General features: G+C 52.6%; 1 protein-coding gene across 4 annotated transcripts in view; it reads left to right on the top strand.

Annotated features, from left to right (window-relative positions):
• Window positions 1-18,192, top strand: part of LOC106748415 (ankyrin repeat domain-containing protein SOWAHB) — a 134,865-nt gene that overhangs the window by 11,401 nt on the left and 105,272 nt on the right. For all 4 annotated transcript variants that reach the window (XM_014626891.1, XM_014626889.1, XM_014626888.1 and 1 more), the window contains exons 6-7: window positions 12,420-12,455; window positions 12,722-12,826. In XM_014626891.1, the coding sequence (XP_014482377.1) occupies window positions 12,420-12,455; window positions 12,722-12,826 (141 nt within the window). The remainder of the gene's footprint in view (window positions 1-12,419; window positions 12,456-12,721; window positions 12,827-18,192) is intronic.

Genomic DNA, 18,192 nt, shown 5'->3' with positions numbered 1-18,192 from the left:
GTTGCGCCGATGTTGCCGTAAATCATAATTAGCCGCGCCTGAAAATTAAAAGTGGAGGAAGCAGGCTCCCTCCGACTTTTGAGTGGAAGAGAGAAAGAGAGAGAGAGCGCGCGCGCACGCACCGGGGAGTGGGAAAAGCAAGCTCCTTTCCGCCGCGACCGACCGCAAAGCTGGCACGGAACGCAGGATACGCCGATCCTCCATCATAATTTCGATATGTTTATCGGGCCTCACGATTAAAGGCGCCGACCGGTTAAGACACTCCGCGGAAAGAGGAAGGAAGCGGCCGTTCCAAGCTTCCTTCGGCCGATTATGACCGGATCGTGCCTTCTCTCGCGCGTGGTTGCCGCATAATTTGTTCGGCCCTTTCAGGGAAACTTCGACTCTCATCTCGTACTCATCCCGCGTGCGTTATTTTTCAAGTAATTGATATCCGCTCAATTTCCGCTCTTTGTTAATCACCTCGTCAGACGCGCGAGGTGACTTTCATTCTTTTCACAATCAAGAAACGATTGATTCCCTTCATTGAGTATCACATGAAATTTCTTTCATTACGCGATCCGAGATGTCAATGATATTCATAATCTATCTTTATCCACAAGACTGATTTCCTTTTCCCGCCGGGAAATTTGGACAAGACATTAACGTCCGGCCAAGGATTTTGACACGTTTCTCTCTATACAGGCATTTCCTTACAAAAGGGACTGTTTATTGCGGCGCGTATACATTGAATAGCCCGTGATAATTATGTATTACTCACCGGCCGCGGTCCGGTCGCGGCGGGCCGCCTTTCATATACGACTTGGCCGGGCGAGCCGTTAATTTTTATTGCTTGTAAGCGTAGAAAGGGTTTCGGGCCATACGGGGAGAATCCTCTCGCCTCCGGACATCCTGTAATCTCCTGGGAAGCTCGTGGGTAGAGCCGCCACCTCGTCGGGCTTTCTTCACAAGTAATTATCATGCAACGTGGCCGCGCCATTCCGCCCTTCGCATCCCTAATGACCGTTTCGTCTAGCGCGGTGTCGCGTGCCGCGCCATTCGCCGCGGCCAATTGCCATATCAACACATTTCACGTAACTTTCCATCCGTGTTTTCCTCGAACGGCTCGTTACCGAGTCATCGAATGCGCGACAAGCTCGTCACGACGATGGCTTATACCGGGAAGAGCGTGGTAATGGAGAGATTTGATCAAAACGATGCGTCCGCGTGGAAATTTCTCCGCAGATCGAATATCGCGCGAATAACAACGACAACTCGGAACGAATTGACAATTTTCGGAAGATTCGCAAATCTTCTCCGTCCCGCGTCAAATCGACGGTTCGATCGCGCTCCTGTCGCTCTCGTTTCGAATGTTCAATACTCGACGTGTGCGTGTGTGAGAGCGACGAGGAGCTACCTCGGACGCAAGGTAATCGCTAAAGCGTAACGTATTACACCCGTGTAACATGACTAATGCGGCCGTTTGTAAGCATTATGTTTTTCCGACAGCGCAGGCAGCTCCTTTTCTATGTAAATACGACGAGCGCGGGTGGCGAGATGCGTTAACTGTCGTGCGTTCCTCGTGAGAATTCTCGCGGTTACCTCAGGCTTCTTACTTTGTGTGTGAATCGTCTCTCTATGATGCTAGAATAATAATGAGTTCTTCCATAGCGATCGGTGTAAATCACCTAGGATCCGTGCTACCGTGCGAGACGCGATATCGTACGCCTTCGTCGCGAGCGCGTCCACGTGTGTGAATATTACCATTAATTGCCGCGGAAATGAAGATTTTCGGAGATGTTCGTTTAGAGATGTTGGCGAAGTAGGGGGAGTCCTTTTACGCAGGAAGCTCACGAAAGTGCGATGCTCGTACGCTCGCTATATATGCGCGGGAGCGCGCGAATGCCGACGGCGCCTTCGTCGAGACGCCTAACAAGAAGCTCGCTTTTACTTCGGCACCTCGAGGACGCGTTCTAATTAGGATCACGCGTGTTCGCCTCTTATACGGGCCGAGTCTTGTCGGCAGTCTCCTCGTCCCTTTCCGCGCGCGCGGGGCGCTCGAAAGAGAGAACGAGAGGGTGGAAACTCATCGTAAAGGCGCCTAACACGGCCATGCCGAACTTGGAATTTCTGCCGTATAGTTCCGCATACATTAGGGACCTTGGGTGAAACTTGGAGGGTAGTTTGCCTCCCGGCGAGAGGAGTCGAGGGTTGGAAGCGCAGCGCGCGTTGAAGGACGGCCGGGGCGGGTGTAAACCGCACAAAGTAATCTTACAGAATGTATATGCAAAGAGGTTCAACGGCGAGGCGAGATGCGAGGAAGCGAGGGCACAGCTTGCGTGATTCTATTCGCGACAATCCCGACAAGACACCTCTCCGGAGGCAAACTTACCTCGTGCAGCTTACTTCCGAAAACTACCCGTCGACTCTCGATCGAGACGCCATCGATTATTTCCTCCGCCTGACTCGCCCGTTTTTCACTCTCGACATTCAACGTCCCGGCGATGAAGGGTCGAATTGAAATTTCGCTCGGATGAAATCTTCGTGATTTGAATAGGTTCCGATTCGAATTTGGCTGTTTAAGAAATTCAGGAAAATCCATCGTGTCCATCGGACGAACGAGCTCTCTCGCGGAGGCTTTCACTTGTCGGCCGTTTGATGATGTCGAGATGTTATATCGATATGATTCGACGAAAATTAAAAGATTCCAATCAAAGTGCCATCCTCATTGAGCAATTACCAGCGATCGCGATTTATCTTCAACGTGAAATCTGAATTATTGCCGTTCCTAAGCGTATCCAAACGTCAATCTGTTCGGTGAGCTTAACCACGTCATTTGTTTGTCCAAGAAATATTCCTGTCGTTAATCAAACCGACGTCATAGCGCACTCGACAGGCACTTATAGTCGTGGTGGTTCAAGCGCGTTACTCGAGTTCCGCGAAGAGGAAGAGAGAGGAGAAGGAGGACAAGGAGGCACCACTTATTCGTGCCGAGTGGTCGGCGAGATACGTAGATAGCGCGAACCGTGATGGAAATAAAATCGTTTACATCTTGTTCCTTTAATTAGGCGAATCCACTTGGGCGAAAGTGTCAACCGATAAGTGTCCGGATGATAAGCCACTCATTATCGTCGAAATTTATCGGGTGTAATCGTCGGTGACGCCAAAGACTTTCATGCCTCAATCCTTCCCTCCTTTTCTTCCTTTCTTCTCTTTATCTCGTTTTCACAATGAAGCGCGAAAATTGCGTACGAAAAAGCGCCGATGTTCGTTCTCGCGGGGAGAGGAGCGTTCGGGTGGCGTTTCTTTACGGCGGCCACGAATTATCGGCTATCGAACGTTCTACAACGTAATCGAGTAAATTATGGCACAGCGCTAATACGTACGGCAACACCTCGTCCGACGACGATAATTAAATACTATGCCGCTTAAATTTAATAACCGGCCGGATAATTGCGGGTTGTGCGATAGTACGTCTCGCCCGATGATAATTCATCGTGGTCGCATTAATAACAATGTCGATAGAGGGAGGGAGCGAGTGGGAAGCAGAGAGAGAGAGAGAGAGCCAGCGACGTGATCCACAGCGACCTAATTTTCTTGGCACTGCCGCCAGATGCGTATACAAATTTACGCATAGGCTTCGTGCTGTACCAATATAAACAAGCTTGTCTACAGGAGTAGTTAGCACCCACTGTTCCCTGTGTAGCGCGACTAGATACACCTCTAACAGGTCCGCCGACATTTATTCCGGCCTATTACGAGTTAATCTTGAAGGCACACACACCGCGCATTATCATTTAAATTGGTGTCGTTATGCACGCGCATTAAATTTGTTTGCTCAGCGGCGGCGACGACGCGCTCGGCTCGCTTCGCCTTGCTTCGCCTCGCTTCCGCGAGAATTCTTTGGGCCTTTATGTGGTAATGGCAGGTACTCTGCGGACGAGCGCGCGCGCGCACACACACACACATACGCATGCACGCGTACGGGGGAACAGGAAACGGTTTACAATGGGTTGTTTGTTGTCTTGTCATAATCCCTATCCGGCGTTTTGATATCAAGCAGGCTTCTGATCTTACGCTGATCTATCAAGCAACACGTATTCTGCGAGATAACGAAACTTCTTTTCCCCTCGCGCGACCCGTATACTAAATCAGCCTCGTTGATTACCTCTCTCTCTCTTTCTTTCTCCTTCGTTCATTCTCCGTTGAATGGCAGACTCCGCGTTCATCCGCGGGAGTCTCGTCTCCTGTGGTGACAGTCCAGGGACTATACCGAAAGCTGACTGATCGTGATTGTCATGACAGCGGACGGGGGCCCCTTCCGCCTCGTGTCCTTCTTGGTGGTCCGATCGTGGGATCATGATTTCTGGCCGGGCTGTCCACTTTTGATTACTCGCAACGATCTTTCGTCACCACGAGGCGAAATCCGAATAATCGGGACATCGCATCGGACAATTAGCCGGGGAGGTCCTTCGGAGGACTAATTTGTACTCATCACGCTCCGCGCGGAGGAGGGCCGATTGTATCCCGGAGATACCTTATCGTCTCTGCACGCGAGTGCATTCCAGCCGTTTACCTTCGCTTATTATCGTCCAACGTGAATTCCGCGCAATTCTCTCGTCGTTCATTCCTCCTTACACGCGATATCCTCGATCGGCGATCCGCGCGCGATCCGATTCCCTCCGTCGCTACGGAGGATAATCCGTCGTTAAACGATCGCACGGGGCCCGCGCAAGGACCCTAAGCCGTACTTTACGACGCGCGACGGCACGGTAAGCCAGGAGCGTACCTTATCAGGGATCTGAGTCGCGCAGTGAGCGGCTATTTGTATTCATAAGTCCGCGGGAGGCCGGCGCTCGCTCCCTGAGCACAGTCCTGGGACCGTTCTAGGCCCACGGTGTTCCCCCGGGACGTTCGTTCGACCGGAGAGAGTGCACCGTTCGCGATGCCGCAGGGAGGGAGGGAGGGACGGAGGGACGGTACAATAGAGGGCCACGTCATTCAGCCAAGGCGCCCTTCTCGCGGACATCGCCGGCACCGTCGACGTACATATGTATGCGCGCGCGGTCTCTCTCTCTCGCGCGCGCACCTTCGAGAATGTGACCAGTCATCGAGTTATTTAATTTTTCGAGGCACCCCCGCCGCGCGTGTTTGCTCAGCCCCGCTGTGAGCACAAATTACCTCGCGACTGAATCACCTCGGGCGAAATGCCCCGGTCCGCCCCCTCTCGTAACCCCGCGCTGCCATCAGCGTCGATGACGCTTCTTATCGGCCGATCATCTCCGAGACGGAAGTCTCCGCGGGATAAGATGGCATGTCCTTGCGCAGACACGTCGACGGCACACTCGCTCGAGGCTCTCGAATCGAATCCCGAGCGAGGTCCACGTGAACCTCTCCAGGCTCTCGGACCGTTCGTGATTGTTGCCAGGAGAGCGAGAGAGATTTACACAGCTTCGAAACTGTACCGCGTCATTCTCCGCTCGATCGTGATACTTGCGTACGCTGAGAATAAGCCGCGGGGGAGGATCCTTTTTTCCCGACGAGCGAGATATCTCGCGTTATCTGTCGTTGCCGATCGCGCTCTTAATTGGCCTCGTCAACGCTCGCGTTTATTCCTAGCGTTCGTGAGGACGCGTCGCTGTAACACCACCACCTGACCCCCTTACGCGCGCGTCCAGGAGGACACGGGACCAAAACGGACATGCCCGCGTCCCCCCGGCCGTGGTCTAGGTGCGCATATATACGGTCAGTCCACCTCGCGCTATCTATATGCTAATCCATTGAGATGGTACCCGTAGATTACACCTCGGAATTAGCCCAGAGACCCGGGTATCAGGGCCGCACAGACAGGCCGAGCTCTGTGTATCTATACGTGCCTTTATCCCACCTTATACACGTAACTCGCGCCGTCGAACGCGCCCGCTTCTCTCGCCCTGCACTTGCATGCCCTCGCGCGCACACAGACAAGCGCACGTTCACGAGCGCGTAAAGATCGGGACACGCGTGTGTACACACAGGTGTGTGTACCTGGCGGGGGCCGTCGTGGTTCGGTATAGGACCTCGGTGACTCGGCACTTCCAGTTCGTTAGCCCGTGTTAATAACGTTAAAGAGGATGCGATAAACTCGTTAGGAGACGAAACCGCGCGCAGGCGGTAAGCCCGACCTTCGTCGAGCTACACTGAGAGGGCTACAAGGGTACGACGCCAACCGCTTCTCTCTCTCTCTCTCTCTCCTTCGCTTCGCTGAATTGAATATCTTCTCCCCGTGAATGAACATCAAGCCTGTGGACGGGTCTCCCGATGCTATGCACAGAAGGACACGCGAGATTTTCCGAGAGGGGGAGAACCGGATCCTTCGTAAGATTTTCCCAAATTTTTCGCCCGCGCGAACGATGATGTCCGATACGCGTTTTAAACGAGCGATCGTCGAGCGTACATCTACGATGTAATCGCACTCGTTGTTATTACATAACATCGGTGTAGATTAACACGCGTTCGTCACGCCCAGTCATTTCGCGAAACGGCACTCCTCTCTTTCTCGCTCTTTCTCCGCCGAGAAGTTTAATTTTACGACGGCTCTATCGCGCCGGCGCATCGGCTATTAAGATTTCTGCCGTCTGGCAGCCTCCTATCTCGCTGCACGTCAGCACCATCAGCCCGACGCGGTTAGACGCGTCCGACGCTTTTCGCAAACACGCTTGTCAGCGTCTAATTTACGTTTGTCACTTACTCGCGATATTTAGTGTACATTGTACATTCGGACGATCGGCGGTCATCGTCCATCGCGCGGAAAGGAAACGCCGATTATGGCGCGCTTTCCCGTCGGCCCCCTCGAAACTGTGACATCGCCGGCAGGACAATCGCGCGACGACAATCGCGCGACAGCCGTGTGCTCGAGTACCGCGGTAAATTTATTAGCTGACGGGAATATGATCGCGCGACGCGTATTGCGGGACCGAGGTACACCGAGGAACACGGTAGGTACGTACGAATATAATCCTGTCGACAGAGAGAGCGAGGTGGGTGGAGAAGCGAGGCGAGAAGAGAGGGCCAGCCAACGGAACGCGCGGTGTCGATGCCCCATGTTCCCCATCCGGACCAAATTCGACGTGCCGCCCGCGAAAATACGAGGCGCGGGTTATGAATCACGCCGGTGCGAGATAATAATCGTCCGTGATCGCTAATTTCCAGCGGTCGGCGTGTAATCGTTCCTGTGTGCCGGCCGACGCGCGTTTCACCGGCGCATAATTACCTCCGTGAGAGGTTTTCGCGTCACCGCTATGGGATTTCCAGTTGTTGGCGCGTTTCACGAAAAGTGCATGTCGTTGAACGAAGCGCACCTCGACGATTGCTCGTCCACGATGTAGTAATACCTTTCGCCTCGGCGATATACGAGGACGATACTGGAACGAGACGCGTTCTCGAGCATTCGGCTGTTGCGAATCGCGAAACCTCGTTCGTTTCTTCCTTAAAAAGTCGAATCGCTCGTGGACGATCGCGCCGAGCTAAGGAGAAGCCGAATCGACGACGTTCCGCGACCACCGTCCTGTCGCGCGATTTCGGCTCGCGACTCAACCTTGGATTATGATCCCCGACGATAGCGGCCGATGGAAATGGCGTTAGGTAGATGGGTAGGCACCGAGGATAGGTAGGCATTATGGTGGTCGTTGGGAGGCGTCGCCGAACCGAACGCTGAATCACCCAGCGAGAGTTTTCCTGTCAGCGGCAGGACGGGCACCGCCATCCGACGAAGCCCCGTGGAATTGCCTCGCACGGCCTCGAAATGAATGCGCGAACGCCCATTAGGGGAATAAATCAGGCCAATGTTATCCGCAGGATCGCATAATCGATCTCGCGCGCTCGACTAATCCGGGCCTAATCGTTTCACGGCGCTGCCGCGACCAGAAAACTTCCTCTCGAGGCTAGGTAGGTAGCGGCGTGGGAGGGGATCGTTGGAAGACAGATAGGAGGACTTTCCCGTGACCGCGATAAAGATGCGCCCAATGCATCTCGCGTTAGTTCAGCGCGTTTCGGCCAAGTCGCGATAAACCATCGACTACTTGACAATCAGGGTTCCCGAGTACTCGGATATCTGATTATCAGTTCCGATCCGACCATTCAAATCTGCACTAGTTCAGACCAGAGTCGAGATGCGGATCCAGAAGCGCTTTTTTCCCCGCAATGTCGATCGACTGTTTTGTAATTTCGACTTCGACCTCGTTGCTTCGATTCGCAGTGAACGGCTGTCATTGCGGAGGTTACGCGTCTTGACAGTTCGTAAATTAAAAGGGTTAACCTTCTCTCACGTAAGATTGCTTGAGAGGGGGTCTAAGTTACCGCGATTGTCTCTATTCGGTCGCCACTTCGCCACGAATTTAGATCCGGATTTGGATTTGAAGAATCACGTGTATCCACTGTCGAAACAATTGAGCATCCGGATAGTATCGGAAGCTCTGTCGGCTACTTTTCGCTTCGCGAAAAGATCTTTCTCACGTGGCGCATCATGAGTTGTCGCCGGCTCTCGACGGTCGCGTTAAATACACATCTCGCTTTAATCAGGATCGATCTTTCTTGCCGGACTTCCCGTGTCCTGGCTTAGCCAGAGAGGGAGGGAGGGAGGGGTGAATTGTTGGGTGCGCGCCCGGTCGCGAAAATGTTTGGTTAGCATTTGGCTTATTGGCCGGCGAATGTTCGTGCGCTGTTAGGCATGTATGGATGGCCCCCAGGTTATAATAAAGCTAATTCTGCGGAGCTCTCGAGGCAGCTCGTGCCGCAACATGTTTTGCCTCTCGTTCTACCACGCCCGGCCGTCCCCCGCTTGCCCTTCGCCGTCTCGCCGATATATCCGCCCCGGTGCGCCCTTCGGACACCCTATCTCTCTCCTACGGTCTCTCTCTCTCTCTCATATCGCGTCTCACTCTTCCGTAACGCGAGAGCCGCTTTCTCCGCTAGAGCAACCGAATATATTTATACGCCCCCTCGGAGAGCAAGCGCGCACGTCCGCTTATTAAAACGTTTCCACCCTGAAGAGGGCGAACGCGCCGCGTTCGCTATCCGCTTTACACCGCGTATTCCTTTTATTGTTCGAGATGTGAGAAGGAGTGAGCGAATGTAAAGAGAAAGAGAGACGACGGCGGAGGGAACATGAGGGCGCGAGAGCGAGCACGTGCATGCCCGCTGAGTTGAGTACCTGCCGCTGGCCACATTCGCGGAATTAGACGCGCGAATGTGCACGGCTTAACTGCGGGAGAGCGTGTTTTTGAGTCGGCGCTGATGCGCCGCGAAGAGCGATAACAATGGGGGATGTGCGATGGGGTGGGCCGGGGCTCGTTACCGTGGCTGCTGATGGCCCCTTTGTATCCATTTCTATGATATTCGGCTCGGCGCTCGTGCTAGGATCACGTCCTAAGTGATTATGCGGCTTGTACGCGCCGCGTCGTTAGCTTTTTATCCGATTACGAATGTGATGTATGAGTGTCCATGTGTCCGCGTACTTATGCCGCTATCGGGGTACGAAACATTTCGTCTCGCAGCCATTCGGATTCTATTGTAAGAGTACATTCTGTACCTAATGTTGATATCGCGAGCTTGTTAATCCCTCGTTTTCTTCTTATTATTCGGGCAACTGTCAAATACGGGAATGAATTTCACTTGAAAAGTCGGATAACGATTTCAATCGTTGAATCTTGTAATATTTTTCCAGTCGAGAAATAACGTGTGAGAAAAAGGGCAATAACAAATCGCCGATTCATCGTGATCTCTCTCTCTCTCTCTCTTTCTCGCTCGCGAATCGCGCTCTTATCGGGGTCTCGCGATGTCTCGTGTCTCTGATAGAGATATTAGAGGACGGATAAGGAGGTGAATTAAATCTCGATGCTGACGCGCGCGCTGGGGATCGATTGAACGGTTCGGGCGAACGACTTCAACAGGCCTGTTGCGTTAATTAATTTCCGCTGATCTCAATTAAAATATTAATTACGGCGAAACAATGACTCGGCGATAGGGAAGAAGATCAGGCGAGGGCATGGCAGGCGAGGCGAGGCCAGACGAACACGCGCTCCTCGTCCGTCGTTCTCCGCTCCGCCGTTACCATCGCGTTCATCGTTCACGATGGAGCCGGAGGAACCGGCAACCATTGCGATGCTATTACGATTACCCGGGTCTTATAAGCTTATCTGATAGCAACGCCATTATGGGCCACGGCACTGTGACTGCAGCAGTCGCTGACTGGTCCGTTTGTCTGATCGTTCGCGGAGACCTCGCGCCAAGAGAGAGCACGAGACAGCATTTGCATATCTTCGGGCCGAGATACGAGCGAACAAGTGTCCCCTGCTCTCCCGACGCGCCGGCGGATCTCATCGAAGATCGCTCGATCGCGCGAGATCGCTTAAAAATCAATCAGCGACTCGCGTTCGGCCGGCCGTGATCGTCACGAGCGAAATTGAAGGCACCGTCTCTGCCCTCCCTGCCGTCTGGCCGGCGAGGTTCCTCCTGGAAATCTCCTCGGCAAAATGTCGTCGAAAACTCGCCGGGTCCCCGTCGCCTGCATAATTTCGCGACGATCTGCATATTAATCTTGAAACATATGGGGGAAGAGTTTTCGAGAATTGCGCGATTACGTATTCCTATATACTTCGCTGATAGCCGAAGATCCTTATGTATCCTTACCAGGTGCCGCCATGTGCTTTCGAGCGGGAGCCGGGGAAAAGTGCGTTTCACCGGGGCTCCGCGTTCCGACTGTTAATGAGCGAAAATGGTCGCGCGTGAAACGATCGAATTAAAGATTAATTCAACCGCCGCGTCCGTTTACCCACCGCCGTCGAAGCAACGATAACGTCCTTTTCTCGTGAGCACGATTGTTGCACCGCCGCGGTTCGCAATCACGATGCGCGCACACATATCTAATGCGCACACGTGTAACAGAGTCTGTCCTATCGGCGTGCATCTGGGCATTCGCACGCGTACAGACGTGTTCGCGAGACAGAGAGAGAGAGAGAGCACACGTAGCACACGAAAGCTGGGAACGCACCTCGATGCACCACCTGACGCGACGGGGGGTCAGTGACTCTCACTTCGAGTCTGATTCCCGCGGGAGAAGGACGGAATTTCCGGGATCGAGGAGGAACTTTTCGCAACGCGGCTGACATGGCCGTCGCGCTTTTGACAGATCGGGGGGGGGGGGATTTGGATTAACGCTGGAATGCGTCGTGGCACGCTCGTTTCGCCTGGCTATCGACGCGCGTTCGTCCACCGAATCATGATTTCACTTAAGGACACGCGCGATGTTGTCGATGGATAAAGATATATCGTGGCCGGCTAATGATGACTCAGGCAAAGTGCAATGCGCATCTCGGCGCGCGAGCGAGCGAGCGAGCGAGCGCGCGCGCGCAGGGCCCTGTGGAAGTAATTTATGAAGAGTCACGATCGATTCGGGGTCGAGTGTCGATATGAGCACCTCGAACAACCGACGTGGCCGTGACGAGTGAAAATACAAACAGTTTAACAGGGATGAGTAGTCGTTTAGCGTTCCTGGGATCAGGAGAGCCCCCTCCTCCGCCGCTCTTCCTCCTTTCCGCCTCACCTCCTTCGCGTCGCGTCATCCTACCGTAGCGCACGGTGTGTATATCGCCGTTAAGTATAACGTGGAGAACGTCGCAACGGTCGATCGGCGCCGTATACCAGCGCGATCAAACGGGCCAGCTTCTCGTTAATGCGTTATTCACGGATTCGGATTTCGTGGATGTATGTCATCGTGAACCGAGAAGCGCAGGGATCTCCGAACCACGTATCGATGTACACGGATTGTATAATTTTACGTGGCGAGGGGATTTTATCGAATTTAAGGATACGGAATAAGGATTTTATCCGTCAAGTACGTTTCTTTCTATCTATCTACTTATCTCCCTATCTTTCCCTCTGCTCCGTCACTCCGCTCGCCCGATAATCGCGATCAACGATCGTTCGATTAGCCGCGCGTCGGGGATGGCAGTTTCCGAAATGGGACGTCGGGTTCTTGAGCGGCGGGATGGTCGACAGGGATTGCGTAAGTGCGTGCGGCCAGCCTCCCAAGGCCCTGCGCCGGAGAATCAATTATTGGATCCGTATATCAATCTGATGGCCGAAGCGCGTCCCGCGCTCGTGGTCTCCCGCTGCGCTCACGCATTTTCCTCCCTCTCGACCCTCCCCGCCGCATGCATCGTGCTCGCGATCGTGCACACGCGGTTATACCGCGAGCGAGAGAGAGAGAGAGAGAAGGAGCGTGCGCTCCGGAGCACGATGCACCGTAGCCGATGCCATATACAGCGCGGCGCAGCGTAGACCGGTTTTCGCCGCGCGAGGCGACCGCGTAACGTAGCGCGTAATGTTGATTTTTCAACGGGCCAAACTGACCCTCGCTTTCTCGCTCGCGTCTCACTCTTTCCCTCTTCTTTTCTCCGCAGGGCGCCGACGAGGATGACAGCGCTTCCGTTGCCTCGGTAAGTTCATCACCCACCGCAGATCGCGATTATTGCGCGCGCCAATCCGAGAGCGACGCCATACACGGACGTAATCCCGCGGACTCGGACTCTCCTGATAAATGCGCGCGATCGCGGCCGGGGATCTTAATTAAAATTCGTCCGCTCGCTCGATCGAACGACTCGATCTTCCGCGTGTCGACCGAGCCGATCGATCGGCCGATCCCCGGCCGCGATCTCTCACCATTAATCGCCAATAATCGCCGCGACTCCATGTTTTCCCGAAGCAACTGGACGGAAAATCGCGGGAGTGGCTGGTCAGGGCGGCGCAGGGGGACTACCAGGCGCTGGCGAAGCTCGCGACCGAGGAACCCCGTCTCACCAGGCTCAAGGTAGGACAACGATATCAATCATGATCACTTTATCGAGCGTGACAATGTTGACGAAGGTACACGGAATTTCGCGCGAAAAAAAGTCCGGTAGATACTCGTGAAACACGAGCAAAACGGCTAAACGCTGTCACTGCAATGTATAACCTGACCCATATGAGAGGTGTTGTTTTACACGGGCGAAGATACGCGACAGAAGTGATTAGAGTGAAAATTGTTGAAGAGTTCAGTCGTCATTTATTGTTTTGATGTGAATTATGTCAAAACAATGAAAGATTGAAAGAAAACATTAAAGGAATACTTACAATTAGCTATAGTTATGCAATAACCTAACCTACAAAATTATGATTTTCCAGATTTTCTTATCAATGGACAATCAATACGTCTTTCTATATAAAACAAGAAGAACCGAATTTATTGAGCGCCTTTTAGTTAAGAGCAATTTTTGTTTTCTACCGACTGTGCAATTATTTACTAGTTTCCTTTTTATTCATTTTTTTAAAGGTTAAGCTTATCAATGAACATCCAAAAAAAAGAAATAAATCATGCTTGACTTTTCGAACGATTGTGACGAGCCTCAGTGCTATTTATACTTTTTCAATCACATAACAAATGTTCATCTTGATTTTTCTCGAAAGGTACTCCATATAGGTTGGGTCTTTCTCGCATAACTATGGCTAATTGTAAGTACTCTTCCGTTACATACAAATTGCGATACGGCAGTAACATATATGATTATTTTATTAAACTTTTTCTTACGATGACGTTTGAAATTCAATTTCGAATGTCCCACAATCTACGTTGTCCGCCCTACCACGTGCTTGCGCGATTTATCATTAATCTCACGTTTCATGGTCGAAATTCTCATATCCATAAGCGAGACCGAAATTGCGACAATCTCGGGACACTATTTATAAGGAATTATAATTCACGGCACACGCCGTTCTCCTCGCGTTGCATGCTGAAATTTCCTAGACTCGGCGGGGCGGTCGTTTATCGTGGGCCTTTATCGCTCACGTACACACACACGCGCGCGCCGCCGCGCAATGGATCTCATTGAATTACGGCTACGCCACCTCGGGTGATAATGACAAAGGTAGCGGGCGGGAGGTTCGGAAATATAATTACGGTGTGGCTTACCGTAGGCCTGGGATCAGGCCGTTATTACACGCACGGCAGAACTTAACACCTGCGGCGTTGTAAATTCGCCGTTTTCGCGCGCCGCCATTGACAGGTCAATAAATCTAAGAGCCCCCGTGGCAATCAGGCGGCCGTTGTATACCCGCGCTAGCGATATGTGGAGCGGATCAGGAGTGGCGGATGGTAGTAGCGGGTTAAGGGCTATTCACACCACTTGTACCGATTATAAATCGCCGGCTGTCGAGCGTCCGGTCGAGCCGCGCGAATACAACCGAGGCTGCTCGCCCGCTCCTTCGACGGAGGCGCCGTCGCTTCCCGAGGTCGAGGTTGTCCGAGAATCTCGGCGATATCGTTAATTAACAGCGCGGTAACTCGAGCGAAGAGTCGCGGGATGACATTTCGTCATTTTGTTTGAACGATTCCGCCGTCGGAAAGTATCGTCTTTTGCTCCCCCACCCGGACGGTCTGAAGCAGCCTTAACGCGCGGGGACGAGAAAGAGGAAGGGGCGGTCGAGAGGGTGAAGTGATCAAAAGGTGGGGACGTTGCACGGTGGTTGGAGATGGTCGGCGAAAGGGGTAGAGGTGGCTCGACCGCACGGGGGCTGCGTGCTGAATTCATTCCGCTGGACAAGGTTGCCCCACACCCACCCACGTCGGCCTCATCCCTTGGGATAAATTGGCCGAACCCGCGTGTTTGCGGATAACATCGCCGCGATATACGCTCGCCTATGGCCGCCGTACGAACCGTCCGTCCGCGGTGCCCTTTTTGCCATGTGTCTCGGACTCGCGGAAATTGGCAACGAACTCTGTCGCTGTTTGTTTCCGCTGGTTTTTTGTTTTATTTCTATTTTTATTTTTCACTCGCGGCCGCGCGTGTCGGCCGGCGCGGCCTGCGCCTATAAACTAAGCGAATGGGCCAATTTACAGTATTCGCAAAGCGAGAAACAAAAACCGCGACTAACGCGGTTGCGCCGGCAATTTTTCCGAGGGGAAGATCTATGGGCCCGATTAGCATAGGAGCGAATATTCGTGCCCCGCCAGAATTGTCGTGTCGGTCGCGTAAATTTTAATCCGCTCTCTGCGCTGTATCGGATGCGCCGCGGATATAGTATATCATCGAAGACCGATTGTTCCTGGCTGCGCGGATCTCCCGACACGTAGATATATAATAATCTATTATCGATGAATATGCAACAGTTTGGGCCGAGGGAGTGTGGGGCGCATCGGAGAACGGGCGAAGTAAGCGACAGAGAGGGTGTCGATGTCGAGAGAGGGAAAGGGGGATCGTCAGTAGGCATGCCAATTACTCTCCCGGTAATTAAATCAACACCGGAGCTAATCAACGTTACCCCCGGCGCGTATCTCCATCCCCCTGCGGACGGAGCCTTTGTTGGAATAAATAAATCGGACGATCCGATATATTCGACTAACGATGCGTGTTAGCCTTGCGAGGCGAACTTGTCGAATTCGCTGGACAATTAATAACAGCCGGGCACTGTGTAATTCGTAGGGAGAAATTTCACTCGGAAACTCTCTCGACTCGCGTCTCTCTCTCTCTATGTGCAAACGCGGAAAACAAGATGACTCGAATCGATTTTTAGTCCTACGTTAAGTACAGTTTGGTTCTATGTACATTTAAGTCTTCAAAAGTTTTTCTATCGTGCACTTTCGACGCTACAAAAAGGAACTTATTTTCGTTTCCTCCACCTGAAGACTTTATGTGGAATTTAAAATATCGACTCGGGTTCTCAAGCGGAGAAAACAGAAATAACTTCCTATTTCTAGCATCAAAGGGGCACAACGGAAGACTTTTGAAAACTTAGCGTAGAATTAAATGGACTTAAATGTAGAAAATTTCGACTCAGGAATGAAGGCGTTTGAGTTCTTTTTTTTTTTTAAATTTTGTTGGAATTTCTTATACGAAATTGGGTCGAAACGAAGCGATTGAATACTTTCGACGCGTTATCCCGCATTATCGTGCACGACTCGCTGCTTCCCTTCGTTTCTCTCCTTTCGTCGCAGATGGTTTACGCGCCCGTATTGGAAATCCACCCACACGCACATACACGTGCACACGCGTGCGGTCTACGTGATTTGTACCCCGCACCATCGTATTCTGTGGGTCAGGTGTACGTCGTCGTCATCAGGGCGCCCATTATACTTTATTAACGGACGCGGCTGGCATCGCGATAGATTCGCCTCTGCGAGTCGCGCGCGTTCCTCGAAAATGCAGGGCGACTTCGTCGGTTCGACGTGGTGACGCGCGGCGACCGGCCTCCGCGTTCGATCGAAGGCATCATTATGCTTATTTCCATGAACCCGCCGCGACGATTCGACAGCTGCCACCGCCGACCGCGCGTGAATTTTTTATCATTGGCGATTTCAGCAAAGAAGAAGAGCTTGAGAACCCGAGTCGATATTTTATAAATTCTACATTCTTTTACCTCGCTCGCGTTTCTCTCTCTCGAGTCTTCTTCGAAATACCGGCTACGGTGAAATCGTCCTAGATAAACCCTCGCGTCATTCGTCGCGACGTTGTTTCACGGGAGATCGCTTGAATCCGCGATTTTCATCGTCAGAGCGAGATACCGAAAGAAAGAAGAGGAAGAAGAAAGTGACGCGCGTCACCCGCGCTCGTCTCGCTCGCTTCGAGATTAAAACGTCGATTTGAAAAAGCCAATTACCGGTAAGTTCAGCGAGATATTTGAGATATTCTGGTTCGATCGCGAGCGATGGGTATTTATAGGTGGCTGCGAATTATTAATAGAACGTCGTCAGCGGACGTTGGCCGTGGTAATTGAGTTCTGCGTCGTCCGCGATGCACGGCGATGCGCGGGGAATAAAAGCTGTTAGCGAGGATCGCCGGCAACATTATATGGCGTAGGCCGGTATTCGCGGGTTTCGCCTCCGTGTATTTATCTCGTGGTATCTGCCGGTTTAATAACGCCAGGCAATCAGGCGATATACTCACTCCCCCTCTCTCTCTCTCTCTCCTTCATTCTCTCTCACTCCCCCGGTCCGTCGTCCCATCGTGCATTCGTACGGCTGCTCACCTCCTCGGCTCGCCTCCATGCCGATAAATAATAACCATTTGTATCGGATTCTAATTACTCGCTCTAAGCAAACAAATAAACGGCAGGAGATGAGACGCGCCGTGAGAGAGGAGGTGGGCTTAATGTTATGGTGGCTGCGGGCTGATTTAAGGAGTGTGGGACCGCCCACCTCGAAGATGTATCTTCAGGTTGAGTATCGGTCCACCTGTTATGAGTGTTTCAACGCCACTGTGCGTCCTCCGCTTCTCTTTTCCTTTCTTTTCTTCTCTTACCCTTTTTCGTTGCGTCTCGCCCGCGTTGGTATGTCGATAGTGAAGAAGAAAAAATTTCGAATAACGCGCGCGAGTCCGCGGGGAGAACGTCGCGACGCGGATGGTGCAGCACGAGCGGGAAATCACGGCGGACGGAAGGACGGAGGCTTGGAAATAATTCGCGCGGTTCATACGTACTCGCTCGCTGCGAGCGAATTACCGGTGGGAGTCCCTCCATTTGCGGTCGATAAATTACGAATATCGCCCTGAGGACTGCTCCTTAAGTGGCGTATATCCTTTCGTCGGGGCAGCGAAACGTGGGAAGGAATTCGCTTTCAGGGGCGACTCCACGGCGATCCTTTCTCGCGATGACGGCCATGATCGATAAGAGGCAGCGCGAGAGGAGAAACGCGTTTTCGCTTAAAAGGTCCTCAAAAAAGGCCGACGGTAGTTCGTTACCGGTGGGCTATTAGCGGGCGTAACGCACGTCGTAGGAGCGTCGAAGGACTAAGTAAACCCAGGCTAACAAGGAGGCGTATCCACCGGCCACGAATGATCTACCGATCCGAAGTTGGCATTATTCCGCTCCCTCCGTCTTTCGCTGTCTCCTCCGCCACGTCTCTCTTTCTCTCTCTCTCTCTCTCTCCCCCTCTCCCCTTATTCTCTTTCCTCCCGTGTATATCCACAGGGTCCTGCCTACCTATACGCGAATATATCTACCTGCGCCTCCTACCTACGCCCCCGAATATTAACACTCTGATTTATGCGCGTAATTATCTCTAGTTATTTTCTTAGTATGGCCCCGGTACCTCCGTAGCTTGTCTTCGTAGCTGCCGGTGCTGCTGATGCACAACAAATTAACCGTTCCTTCTTCCGCCTCCCTTTGCTGCCCGTTTTGCGATCCTTCCCCCCCCCCCCCCCCCCC

This window comes from Dinoponera quadriceps, unplaced genomic scaffold (assembly GCF_001313825.1).
Source record: "Dinoponera quadriceps isolate SergipeBrazil2010 unplaced genomic scaffold, ASM131382v1 scaffold2183, whole genome shotgun sequence".
NCBI classification, from domain to species: domain Eukaryota; kingdom Metazoa; phylum Arthropoda; class Insecta; order Hymenoptera; family Formicidae; genus Dinoponera; species Dinoponera quadriceps.
This window is presented reverse-complemented; position numbering and strand designations above follow the sequence as displayed.